General features: G+C 42.4%; 1 protein-coding gene across 7 annotated transcripts in view; it reads right to left on the bottom strand.

Annotated features, from left to right (window-relative positions):
• Positions 1-14484, bottom strand: part of slc12a7b (solute carrier family 12 member 7b) — a 37699-nt gene that overhangs the window by 17579 nt on the left and 5636 nt on the right. The window contains exon 1 of one of the 7 annotated variants that reach the window (XM_076158028.1): positions 11269-11710. The exons of 5 other annotated variants lie outside the window; for them this stretch is intronic. In XM_076158028.1, coding sequence (XP_076014143.1) covers positions 11269-11395 — 127 coding nt within the window. In that variant the 5' untranslated portion in view covers positions 11396-11710. Of the gene's footprint in view, positions 1-11268; positions 11711-14484 lie in introns of those variants that run through there. One more of the 7 variants, XM_076158031.1, reaches the window with a different exon arrangement.

Here is a 14484-nt window from a genome sequence, read left to right on the forward strand (position 1 = left end):
GAACATAGACGTATGTATTCACTGAATAAACACAACGGCTATGAGAGAGAAACGCTGGAGAGTTAAACAATCCTGAGGCACAGGTCACTGCCCTCAGAGCTGAGTGACTGAGTTCACCGTTCGACCAATCTACTAACTGAATAGGGTTTTTCCTTCCAAATGTCATGAACACTGTGATGGAAACACTTTTTTGTCTGGAAATAGGGTATTTACAGTAGAAATGAAAGGGTCACATGACCACATATACCCTATGCCACGCACATCAAACAGCATAGTGGAGTACAGTTGAACAGATGAGAGAGGAGAGTTCCTCTGAAGTCCATAGGAGAAATCTACATAACCACCCACATTACCAGCTCCAAAAATCCATCCAAAGATTGTACATCAACTATCACAACCACAGCACAGCCGGTCACAGCTACACCATGTACAAGCAGAGAGACATTCTAGCACCACATTGTGAAACATGTGAGTTCTTTGTCGTTAAGCCTTCTACATAGCACTGTGCAGAGCAAATGCTTAGAATGATCACACAGAATGAAACTGAAGAGCAAACATAACACCTACTTACAGTATATCAAAACCACATCAGCACACACAGCCCAGAAAATCAGCAGATAGAAATTGACTGAAGTAAATATCTCAGTCTCTGATATTCACTGATTAGATCTATCAAACTATCAAAAATAGTTAAAGCAAGTAAGGAAAATGTCTCTCTAGGTTTGACTTCTGTATCCATCATTGCCCTACACAGACAGTAAATGGAACAATTAACTGGGTCAGGGTCAAACAGAAACCCCAGACTGATTCGCTATGGCGGCATCTGGTCTGTGCTAGTGCCAGTTAGCATGCTACAAGCTTGATCCAGCATCCACGCATTTGATCAATGTTGTTTTCCATCAAAACGGGATCTTAATTTTATCTAAACACATCCTCGGATGCTGTCATCATGTTCATAGTCAACATTGACAACCAAGCAAAAACATTATATCACTTGTGTTTCATAGAAACACATTTGGTCATCTATTTAATCCTCCTATTTCCTACAATTACAGGCTAGAAATTCCTGAAGCACACTCAAGAGACATTTTATTTTAGTTTGTTTCCAAACCTTGATTTCAGCTGTTTTGATTAAACCTAAACAACCACAGGCCCCTTCCATTTTATGGAACAAATAGTTCCCTCTGCCCTGCTTGTTCAGTTTGGCCGAGGGTGAACTCTGTCCATGAAATCCCCAACTGGAGAGTCAACTTTTACTGCTTGATCCAGCTGCGGGTGGAGTAAGAGGCTTGCAGCATGGCTTAGCCCTATGGTAATCACAGGGAAAGTCACTTTGTCCTTGTACTGCACTTTTAAAATGCCGTTGGAGTGAGATAGCACCATTTCAATATGCTGGGATAATGGAGGATGAGGTTAAAATGATGACTTGTCTGCACTGTGCTGTGAGGATTGAGGTAAATCAAGCTCTCATACTGTAGCTTAGCTTAGCTTAGCGGAATGAAACACAATCACTGCCTTAAATGACGCTTGCCAAATCCACACGTTCAAATCCTCTTTGAGGCCCGGCAGCAGGCTAAAACTGGCAGTGCCGTTTCCAGATCAGGCAAAGTCTCTGCTTCTACACTTCCAGCTCCACGTGAATTACAGTTAAGGCATCAATGAAGAAGTTATCTTGAGTTAATACCTATTGTATAAAACGTAAAAACCCTTTACAAAAGGAAGTTCTTACTAGACATTTAGTCTTTGTTCAAATTCCAGTCTGATTCCCATGAGATAATCGAATTGGGTAGGAAATGGTCACAAGAACAATGAACTCATGGAAGGGTGATTAAGAGATGACAAAGAGTCATCCACCTTTATCTAAAATTAAAGTGTGTGTGTGTGTGTGTGTGTGTGTGTGTGTGTGTGTCTGTGTGAGCGGGCGTGCATGCGTGTCTCCAAACATTTGCTTCCATCGTGCATGCAAACAGCACAGTCTCAGTGGACGTGGTCTAGATTCATGTTCCGTAGCAGTAACAAGACACTGGCCTATTTAACAGACTAATAGCCTCTGTGCTCATGTTTTTGTTTTTGTCATTGACCTTGCATTAATGCAGGACTCTATTTCCATTACATTCCAAACCTGAACCTCGCTTTGGACCGGCGGTTTCACACTAAATATCCAATAATTTACAGTTCTCCTCAAGTTTTTCTCAAGGGATCCCAAAACATCCCAGGGCCAAATGGGATATACAACCCTTCCAGTGTGTTCGGGGTCTTTCCTGTTCTCCCCTTAGTATGATCTCTCCCAGGGGGGTGTCTAGGACACATCCAGATTACTTCAGATGGCTCCTCTCAATATGCTGGAGCAGTGGTTGTACTCCAAGCTTCCTTCTAATCTTTGACCTCCTCATCTCTAAGGGTGAGCCTAGACATCCTGCAGGGGAAAATGTATTTCTGCTGCTTGTATGTGTAATCTCATTCTTTGATAGTTTCACTACTCAGAGCTCAAAAGACATCAGGGATACAAAACAATATGTTGATTCATCACCATAACTGGGGAACAGGAAGGAACAGCAAGGCTAACTTTAAACTAAACTGGGTTTAAAACCACTGGGTAGCAAACTTGGTCCTGTCCTGAAATGTCTCAAGACACAACATACAAGAAGCTTTGAGAAATTAATACTGAATTTACTAGAATATCGCTAAATAATAGCCTGAAGATTGTCCTTAAACACTGAAGTCTAATCACTGTTTACAGAACAGATCCAGCTTTGAGAACCTCTGAAAAACCAGCTAAGTTTTGATGAACGACTCTGTATATACTGCAAAGATGGCAGTCTGCTCTTGTCAACATTACCCATTCTGCATTGCATAAAGTCCTAACATCAGCTGTTCCCGTATCAGTTAAGGAATGCTGAAGGTGCACTACACAGAACCAACTGGTGTGGAGCAAATCATGGCCTATCTGCACCTGGTTTGTGTCTGTGCGTGTATGTAAGTGAGTGTGTGTGTGTGCACAAGCATGCGTCTCCATGAAAGGGATCTTCATCTGATGTTGAGATCCAGTACCTCTGATCTTTGCACACAAAAAGTCTAGAGTCAAAAGGCCATGACTACACCAAGATTTCTGGCTTGGTCTGTGGTTTTTAACACTGCTGATTGAAGCCGAGTGCTCACTTTAAATCGCTCCTCCCTGGCTCCAAAAACAACCGCCTCAGTTTTGACTTTGTCTGATTGAAGAAAAATTCTGGCACATCCAGGCATTGATCTGTTAAATTCATTTACCCAGTACCCGAGTTTGTAAATGGTCTTCTAGCTTAAAGCATGTTATGGTCTCCAGAATAAGGTGAAGGTGAAGGCCGTAGTAAATAATGTAAGAAAGAGAATCTGTTATTCGCTTTGCTCTCTGGAAGTTACTGGTCACTGGTGTTGAGGGACATGCTTTCTAATTCCAAGCCCTCCTCTCTTCCCCTCCCAACTACCTTTTATATTCACGGAGGGTCTACCGTATTAAGTGCCATCCCAATCCGTGATGTGCAGCAAGTGCTCCAGCATGGAAGAAACAACATAAAAGTCAAGGTTCTGCTTACTCAAGTAAATGTTGCAAGGTTTAGGATACGCTTGCCTCTTCTGGATGCCCTGACTCTGCCCAATTACATAGCTATGCATGTCTGTAGCCATGGGAACTGGTCCTTGTACGTCTGGTGAACAGTTGCAAGGGCGTCCCCACAGTTTGTTTTGTATTTATACCCTCACCCGTGATGAGGAGTGCACTCTAAAGCAGAGAGTGCACTTCATTGGGAGTGAAGCTGTTACCCATTGCTTCGATTTAAACTATGCAACTATGACAGTTATGTAATCTAATGGTTTGCACCTCATTCAATGCCACCCACTAGTAAACATTAAGGAGAGGAGAAGAGTAAAACCTTTTGTGTAACTGAGGGAAAACAGCGTGTGAGAGCGTATATGTATGTGTGTGTGTGTGTGTGTGTGTGTGTGTTTGCTGCACTTCTGCAGGTGGAGAGGAGAGTCTCCCTGGGTTACAGCGCGTTAGGTGACCCCTAAAAAATGTGACATTGCTGGAGGTGCAGATAACAATGGCCATTTTGGCAGATCTGCCCTTACAAGCATAAAAATACTCTTACTCGTTTCATGTTAATCCCATGGCTACTAATGAATGCTTTTGCAATCACTTTGTTTCTGATGAACAAGATGGTAAGGATGCAATGTACATTATGCAGCCAAGAGAGGTTCAAATCACTTTGCAAACCTCTTCCATACAATTGTATCCCATTTAAATATCAAGTACTTCGGCAATGTCTTATGAAATCAAATGAATGTTAATTATGTAATGAAATTATGGCCACTATTTTAAGGAAATCCATTGTTGGAGTTACCGTAAACAATATTGTCCATTTAAAAATGATATCCAAATGCCCTCACAGTCGCACAACATCCTGTATAAACACAATTACCACTCAACAGGAAGTAACCATAATGTGTTTCTGACAGTGTTGAGCTCTTATCTCTGTTAATGAAGGTCTCATTATCACATGAATTGTATTTTGTGGTGTCTAGACATGACGTGTTCGATTGGCTACATACTTGTCAGTGAGTCATTTAACTGAAATTTTAAAACTAAACAACAACAACCCCTAAAACAAAGGCAATGTCCGGAAAAATGGTCAGTCCCAACATAAAACATGCATAAATATTATAGCCACATGATGCATCCATCCATTCCCTATACCTGCTTATCCTATTCAGAGTAGTAGGGTCATTGGAGCCTATCCCAGAGGTCGTTGGGGTAAGAGGTAGGGTGCACGCTATAAAGGTTGCTAGTCTATCGCAGGAGCTAACACACAAACACACAGTCAACTCAGTCCTATTCCCTCTCACAGCTGGAGGCGGGGAAATATATTGTAGATATAAAAAGCTGCATGTCTTTGGAGGTGGAATGAAACCGGAGAGGCACGGACACAAACCTGCAATCTCCACAAAGAAAGGTCAAAACGGGATTTGGAACCAATCCTGGGAATTGATATCTGTTGCTGTGACCACAAAGCTTTTCGGGGACAGATACCATATGTGGTACCCAGGCCTTCAATTCAAGGTGCAAACAAAACATCAAGGTAGCTACACCTAATGGGATGAGACTGTATCAAACGTCTACAGTTCCCATGTATTCCTTCATACCAGTTACTGTGTTCATGATCCTGTTTATGTTTAAGTAGGAAAACCATAATTCATCGACACTGCATAAGGTTGGGGGCTTCATTTAGCACCTGGTGCAGATACAGTGAGGACGTGCTAATGGTTACACTCAGCCTCTCTGGTCTCTGTGGTAATAAATGACAATGTATCCTATTTATAACCCCTAAGCTCCACACTGTAACTATGCTGTAAGCTGCCTAACACTGCTAGAGTTAGTGCACTTATCACTAAACCACGAAGACGGTTACAAGTCAAACATTTCTGTCAATAACGACACAATTTGTATCCCTAAGACGAATTAGTAGTAGAATGAAAAAAAGTCCTGTCAAATTATTTTTAGGGGTTAGTTATGCATTAAATGTCTAAAGTGTCTTGGATTGGTTTCACTTCAAGTATTTACCATGTTTAAACTAATATCTTCATTTATGATGGGGCAATTTCCCCAAAAACTGAATCACTGGAGTCCTTTTGTCAACTGCTGTGCTTACACAACTCACATAAACCTTATAGACACACAGGCATAGGCACAGGCCACTTCCTCTGTTAAAGCCAGATTTCAGATTACTCTTGAGGACAATACTAAGACGACCATCTCAATTTCAGGTCACAAACCAGTTCAAGAAAGAAGGAACCACGGAAAATACAACAAATATATACTTGACCCAATTCCCCAACTTCTTCACAGTTTACATAAACATCACTTGCGCTTGTAAAGGGAAACTAAAGGAGTATGCAAGTTAAGAAATTACCAACATACCCTTCCGTCGAGAGCCTCCCCTTTGCTCCATCCTGAGGAGGGTGGACGGGAGGGGGTCCGAGGAATGGTCACTAGAGAACTCCAGTTAAGGGGGTCCAAAGTATAAAAGATACCGCCTGTGAGGTGCAGGAGTCAGGAATGCTGCCTGTACTGCACGGCTAAAAGTGAAGATCAGCTATTCCTGTGACAGCGCGCATGTTTGTGTTTATGTGTGTGTGTGTGAGTGTGTACAGTATGAGTGCACAAAAAGTGTGCAGTGATGATGATGTCAGCGTCACCGGCCATGCATCGCAAAGCACCCTCGCGCTCCCATCGACAAACCTGTGCTGGCAAGAGCACGCACACGCACACGCACGCGCACACGCACACGCACACGACTCCCTTCAGCCTCCCTGAGCTTCTGATCCCTGCTACACACATAAACCCACGTGCCTTAGTGAACATGCAAACACACACACAAAAAGGGGAGGAGCAAACCAGAGAGCATTTATAGAATCGAGATGAACAGCTGTAGGGGAGGAAGGTAAAGAGAGAGATGGATCTGAAGAATGTGTATACATTTTGAGAGACAAAGTCAGGAGCTTATGGTCCTTCATCATCAGCTGGCTATTGCTTTAAGAATATCAGTCTACTGAGCAAATGCAGTGCAATGCATGCAACCTCAAAGCTGCACAGTATATCATTGACTCAATATTCATTTACTGTCTACACAGAGCTGGAGGTTTAGCCTGAGTGGGCAGTTTCATTTTCTCTCCGACCTTGTGAGACTAAACTCCTGGCTGCCATAGGTGAAGATGGTCAATAGATCAGCACAGCGCAGACAGAGGTCAACGTTTGAGCTTCAGTGCAATTTGTGGCCTCACTGCATCGCTCCATGTGTTTCTAAAACGGTAGTACGAGTTTAAGTAATAACTTTAATGATGTGTGATGATAGCATTCCATTGGTGTGCCAGAAAGCCATGTCAAGGAGCCAGCGTGCAAAATGGAATGCAGCCAACTCTACATCATTATGTTTGACCAATCCAACGTCCATCATTCTGTCATCATTTCCAACAGTATCATACTGTGAATTTCAGTATAATAGAATGTCCACTATATATTGTCCAAGTGAAAAATGATTGAAAGGGAATTTCTATTGGTCCAGTTTTAGCAGGGCTGTGGCGATTCAAATCATCACATCAATACACACACCAATAGTCACAACTGGTCCAGCTGTAGCCACAGCCCCACAAATGGAATACAGACGGACAGATGAAGCCACTGCCCCAGCCATTACTCTGAAGCTTTAGTGAACGTAATACTGTGCTGTCCAATGCTACCTAAGTCTTGGCTGCCCATTAATCTGTCAGTCTAAGAGCATCTGAAGTGGGCAGTAATCACTAAACCAGATTAGGCTAATCCTGCCCTTTTTATAAAACACAGAAGCCACATCTAGGTTCCAGCATTGAGTAGCAACTACAGCTTAACCTCTGGTGGAGTCTGCTGGCCACTGGCTACCTCAGCGAGGTGAAAGTCCTTCACCAGGGGGAGCAATGCTGGCTGTTTGTCGTTCGGGAGAGACAGGGCCAATGTCCATACGTCTATGGTGAGAGGACGATGACTTTGTTGACAAAGCACCCTGTGATCACTTGGGGGCCATAATCATTGTTGAGATACAAGCAAGTACGAAAGTGTAATTTAATACAAAAATTGCGCTCTTACGTTGTTAAATGAAACTATGCACTAAATTAATATATACAGTATAGATGGCAACTCTGAATATATGGAATACTGATGTACATTGGCTTCAGAAAGAGTCAAGAATCAAGAATGTAGCTGGATGGGCAAATTTTTTTCATCCATTTATATTAAAATCTACAAGACAAAGTGTAGAAAAAGTGAAGGGGTTGAAATACTTTCTAAAGCCACTGAATATGGAATGAACCTCAGAATAGAGTATATAGAATGAAACTGTGATACACACCGTGTTGAATGGAAGATACCAGGTAGAATCGCACTCCTCTCAGAAGTGAACGACTGCTCTTACATTTCTGCACATTTAGATTCGTTTTTGCTTTTGGTTGATGTCTATCGTAAATCTTCATTCTTCCTCACACCACTAACACTAGAACAGCACAAACGCACAAGGGAGTAAATTGTTAGCTTGTCTATCCATCTGTTGGTGGGAGTACATAAATTGAATTTGGAGGATCCATTATAAACACTAGCAGCCCAACCTCCAGCCGACCTGGGGGACTGCACTACGAAGGAAGCTCAACAGACTCGGGCCTTGTTAGCGTAAGCTGGCTCGACAAAATCGAAACCCCACAATTAGGCTTAGTCAGTATCACAAAGCCACTAATCAACAGGATTTGTTAATGCCGGCCTTCTTAATTTCGAGACGTGCGCCCCCCCATATAAAAGAAGGCGTGTCTGCCTATAGAAACAAGATGGAATGGTGTGTATGTGTGTGTTGCAGATGAACTGAAACATGTGGTGCTAATCAGTGTGGCCAAAACAAAGACACTGCAAAGAACTGAGCAACATTACTGGGCCAGGTTGGAAAATGTGCAGTCTAAAACTGCTAACACAGAGTTTCATTCAAGAAAACTAGAATTAATCAAACCAACAGAAAAGTTTGCAAATCTACAAAAGATCAAATGAGTCACCCAGCAACAGTGCTTCTCCGTTTTGTCAGATTTTAAAGAGCAGCTTATGAGACAGCTTGTGTGATCTTGAGAGTGCGAGTGTGTGACCTTGAAGGTATATGTGTGTGAGCTTGATGGTGCGTGTGTGAGCAGGTATGAATGATGTCTCATATGGCCTCCCATACACTCTTCACACATATCATCTTGTTCATGTAGTGTACAGCAGGTAAACACAGCAACATGCACAACCAATAGCACTTCAAAGGGTTAAAAAACAAAGGGAAAGAGGAAGAAAACTAAAAACAGACCGAAACAGGCAAACATCCTTTCAGAACAGACAGACCTAGAACAGACCTGCCTGGGCTCTAGAGAAGAAACACTTGATATGGGCAGAAGGAAAAAATGAAAGAAAGAAAGGCACCTCATACATTCAATACTATCACCTGCTTAGTTTAGGGCATTTAAAAGCTTAAAATAAGGCCCAATGTTGCAAAGAGAGTTCTCACAGTTCTTACAATGATTTACCACAGCAGAATCACAAACAATAAAATAAGGTAACAAGCCAGAAGTGGCATAGCAATGGTAATAAAGACAGAACCAAGAGAAAAAGAGAGAGAGAGAGAGAGAGAAAGAGAGAGAGATGAGGCCAAAGAGGGAAGGAAACAGGGACTTATGGACTGGCGTCCAGCCAACTGACACACAACATTGGGGGATGGGTCTCATCTCCTCCCACTCTGTCGACAGGAAGCAAGCCAGCAAGATAATCAATAACAGTCACTGCTATTAGACTAACTCTCATGAGCCAACAATATTCCTGCTGGTTAGTCCATCACACAGCCAGATCACCTCAGCCCATCTCCTCTTACCTTACCTTAACTACGATAATATTTTGATTAGTTACCACTATTCTGCAGATTTTCTAGGAACTGAGAGATTATCAGAACAAAAACTACTTTCTAAGTACAAACAACGCATTTAGTTGCATTTTGTTTTGTGTGTTCCAAAACTCAATCTACGGCTGCTGAAACCAACCTGCAACAGCAAGAGTATTCCCTGAACAGGTCACCAGTCCATCACTAGGCTTGGGACAGGCCTGTACCTACACATGTTTCCAAATGCCCACACTGGAAGATAAATAACGCTCTGTTATGGAGAAGGGAGGGAGTGATGTGTGTGTGTGTGTGTATTTATGTCGTTATATCATTAATCGCGTCAATGATTACAAACAGCACAAACGTCCACTTTACTAAGGGGGGAGGGGTGTTAACACATGGCAGGCCAGTCCCTGAGTAAAATGGATGTGGCTGGTGGTGGAGTCGGAGAACGATACATGTTGTTTGACTCAGATTCCCCTGAAATGACCAGTGGAAAGGGGGTTTCCACCTCCTTCTGGCTCTCTGACCAGCCGGTCCACATAAGCACGCTCTGGTCTGAACACGGATTCAGACACATTCACACCTGCAAGTATTTTAGCGTTATTACCATTTCACAGAACCTAGCGTGTCATTGGACTGTGGGAGGAAACTACAGCACTCACAGGAAACTCACACAGACACTGGAAGAACACAAAAGCCACACAGCCATATTCAAACCAAAACTCTGACCTGCTGACCCCGGAGATGGAATGAAGGACCTTTATAATACTCTCTCCGAGTTGTGAGTGAAAAATGGTAGGAGTCGCACAACCGCACAGAGGTAAACCAAAACAAGTTGCCTAGTGATTTCTTACATACCCATAATAGCAAGAGGCCATTCTCTCGCTCAGTCTGTAAAGTCTTACACAGCATGTAGCTGTAATTGCAGCTCCACAGCAGAAATTAAATGCTGCGATCTGATTCGCTCGCTGCCATGTGAAATGTTGTAAAAACAGCAACTACTAACAACAGTCTAGAAAGATGTGGACTGTTGGAGAGGTCATGATGAACTAGATGTCGATATCCTGAATTAAATAGATAAAATGAATGTTGTCATCCCGGCTGTGTGTCTTTACACAGGCTCAAGTCTTTCCACAAGGACGCGCACGTCTCTCTCTCTCACACACACACACACACACACACACACACACACACACACACACACACACACACACACACACACACACACACACACACACACACACACACACACACACACACACACACACACACACACACACACACACACACACACACACACACACACACACACACACACACACACGCTCTAAAGGCACAGCTTTCCCAACAACAGCAAGTGTGTTGCTTAGATGTTTGTATCCTGCAACAATTGTTTTGGTGACGCCTCAATCTTTCTGAGCAATGGAGAATCAGAAGAAATAGAAAAAATGCAAAGGCCGAAAGGGAGATGTTGTAATAGACTGAACTAATCCACCACGGGACTCTAGAGAGGTACATGAGATAACCCTGAGCGTACTTAATGTATGATGGACAATTAAGAAGCTTCTCAGTCTACACATTATCTTCCAACACACAACCTCTGCCCATGGCAAGACAGTATAGAATTGTCTGCTTGAAGGCAAAGGTATAGAACTTTATACAACTGCTTCTGTAATTGCCACCTTGACAAAGAAGTAAAGATGCATAACTTCTTTGGTCAAGTCTCAGACGAACTTAAAAGCACTTAAGAATATAAAAACACCCAAGGGGCAACACATTTCTAATTTCCAGGAAAAACAATGTCTCATTTTACCTGTTGTCTCGTCCTCTTCCTCTCTCAGCACACTGTTATCATTCACATCATCCTGTTCCTCGTTCCCTTCTTGTCTGGGCTTTCTTGTGCCGTCCTTCACGGGGACCACCGTAAAGTTGGTAGGCATTTTACCACCATGTGGTTCCTCTCAGTGTCTCTCCTGTGTGTGTACGTGTGTTTGTGTGTGTGTGCGTGTGTGTGTGTCACGCTCTTATCTCTTCTCCCTCTCTTGCTTTTGCTGCTCCTCTCGCTCCCTCTCCCTCTCCCTCTCTCTCTCACGCTCTTTGCCTCTCTCTCTCTCTCTTCCTCTACCGACGAGTACTCCCTCTTTCCTTTTCTTTTTTTTCCTCTCGTTTCCAGTTTGTTTTGTTCCGACTTATTGTCCTGCTTTACTTCTGCTCCTATGCAGATGTTTGGTCTTATTTCTAAGTTTTTTTGTCCCTCCTGCTAGGAGACCCATGTGACACCCACCCTCCCTTCCAAATAAGGACAAGCAAGAGGGCTCCGCCTAAAGGGGAAGAACACCCACTTGCAGAAAATATGACATGTATATATGCGTGTTCTGCGTGTATTCGTGTTCCTTATGTGACTGAGGGGAAATGCTCGACAAAGCACATCATTTACCCCCCACTACAGCCCCATTTCAGACAATGTACTAGAGGGAAACTGAGAAGGAGTGTAGACAGCGGAAGTAATCAATAGAAATGTTAACTTCATGGTCTGATCTCTCGAGAAACAATCTAGAAAATATGAGGCGCACTGTTGACCACAGACACCATGTTGTGCCGAAGAATGATACGACTGTTGTCAGCTCTTTAAGAGGCTCAAAGAATTCGATTACTTCATGCTAAGAGGAGCACCCATGACTCAAGGGTGTGCAGAGGGGTCTATTCATTCAAGTAACTATAAGAGGAAGTTTGAATTTATTATAATGTTGCAGTGCTCAGATTTATCGGCTAAACTCTTAGCTTAAGTCATTTCCTTAAGGCAAAGAATGAAGTGCAAATAATACTGTACTGTAGGTTTAAGGCCAAATAACTAATAGCCTCTTGTAATGGAGAAAACTAACAGAAACTCTACTTGATGGAAAAGTTACAGTGTCATCATAAGCAACAATGGAGGCAAACAGCCAGTGCCTTCATAATGCTGCAGCCCCAGCCTACTGAACATCTGAGCCCCACCCAGCAAGTTACCCACTCCCCCCTTCAGTTCCTCAGCATGACGACATATGCATACGAGATCAATACAGTTAACGCAAGGGTGGGGGAAAGCAGGAAATGAGGAAGGGAGGAGGGAGAGCAAACATGACAGGAGAGCAAACACGCAGAAGTGAAAGGAAGAGTGACCAGTTTACAGAAAAACTGTAATACTTTCTGGAAATTACATAGAGCTAGTTTCCTGAAAATCAGAAATTGTCCATCCAGGACATTGCCACGGTTAAATGAGTTCCTGAAGGTTACACATTATCAAGATGTCATTGGCAATTACAGAAACATTTTGAATGGCATGTGCTCTCTTAATGGCACTAGTAGTCTTAGTATACTGACTAAGATTTCATTTCTGTCCCCCTGTCTACTGACACACACGCTAAATTCTCAGTTGCCTAAGATACATTTGGAACTGTATAATGTAGGGCTGCCTGATTTAAAAAACAAACAAACTTTACTGAGGTTATTTTGGAAACTACTGTGATTACAATTGGATCAACATAATGACACGCATATCATGTGACCACTTAACTTATGGTTGAAAATATATATTCACTCTGATATGGCACACTTTTTTTTAACACCACACTGTTTTGGGACGTCTAAAAGAAATGCAGACGCCTTCTTTTCTAACAAACAGAAGAGATCATGATAGATCTGTCTTCGTAGAAAAAGACTTGAGCTGAGCTGAGCTGATGTTTTTACCATAGGCTCAGGTTTCCAGTCCCTGAATAGGCTTATTGATCGATCTCACAGGGGAAGATGGGAGATGTGCGAATTTGTAACAGATACACCAAAAACAGCTCAAGGACGACAGGCAGGGTACAGAAAAGAGTACAGTTCTCCCGTATCACTATTAGATATAGAGATGGTTTAAACAAAATCCTAAAAAATCCTTTTAAAAGGACGTGGTGTCCAATTATTAAGGTTAATGTAATTTAGATCCATTTGTAATTTTAGGGGTTGAAAAGGTTGCTCCTGAGCCAAGTCCACTCCATTTTGGGCTCCACGGTGCCACAAAGCCTCAAGGTAACAAGGTTAGCACCCAAATCAATTCAAACCATCTGGCCTTCTCAAAGACAATACAGGAAATGTTGCTGAACTAAAGACAAATCGGTTTCATGGCGATCAACACAACAAAAACAAAGTGGCTTCTTGTTGGCAAGCATGTTAGCAAGATAACAGCAGTAACAGTACATTGGGTCTCATCATACAAAGACAAGCACTGTCTGGAATCAAGACAGACAGATGGTAATGTGATGCAAATGGCTGCTGTGCGTTTGAGTGCTTCTCGGAAAAAACAATCAAGACACACAAGTACAATGTATATAAATACACACAGCTATTTCAGGCATCGTCTCTTCTGAGAACAGAAATTAAACAAGTTGGTTTCCGATCTAGGTGTATTTACCATTTAACTGTGTGGACGCCATTTAATCCCAGCCAAAATGATGAAAGGTCCAACTGGTAACCTCATGCAGCATCCCGAATTCTATGTTTATGACTTGTGAATAGGACTTTCCATCACCTCTTATACTCATCATTTGACCTTTGTAACTCAGTTGCTCTCTGGACTCACTGGATGGGATCGTTCAGTTATGTGCATACACAGCTTCTCTTGCCCCTGCCCCCTTTAAGAACTTTCACCTGCCCAAATCATTACACACATTCCTGACAGACCACCAAAATAACCAATAGCAAAAGAAATTCAAAATACAATCAAATGATATTAAATAATTACATAAAGCACAGCTAACATTTGCAATGTAAATGCCTGATATTCACAATAGTGTTCACTTATGTGGCTCACTTTGCTTGTTTGCTTTACTTAGGACAGGAGACAAAATCCTGCAGAGAGGATTTTGACCAACACCAAAAAAAAGGAATCTAACAGTCTTACACAATCTAGCACCTTCATATATCAGCGAATACCTTTCAGTCTAGTTCCCAACAAGAACTCAGAGATCTTCAACTGCTTTTCTTATAGAATTTCCTATAGTGTGTGCTG

This window comes from Genypterus blacodes, unplaced genomic scaffold (assembly GCF_046128005.1).
Source record: "Genypterus blacodes isolate CSIRO-AG114 ecotype Tasmania unplaced genomic scaffold, CSIRO-AGI_Gbla_v1 ptg000076l_1, whole genome shotgun sequence".
NCBI classification, from domain to species: Eukaryota; Metazoa; Chordata; class Actinopteri; order Ophidiiformes; family Ophidiidae; genus Genypterus; species Genypterus blacodes.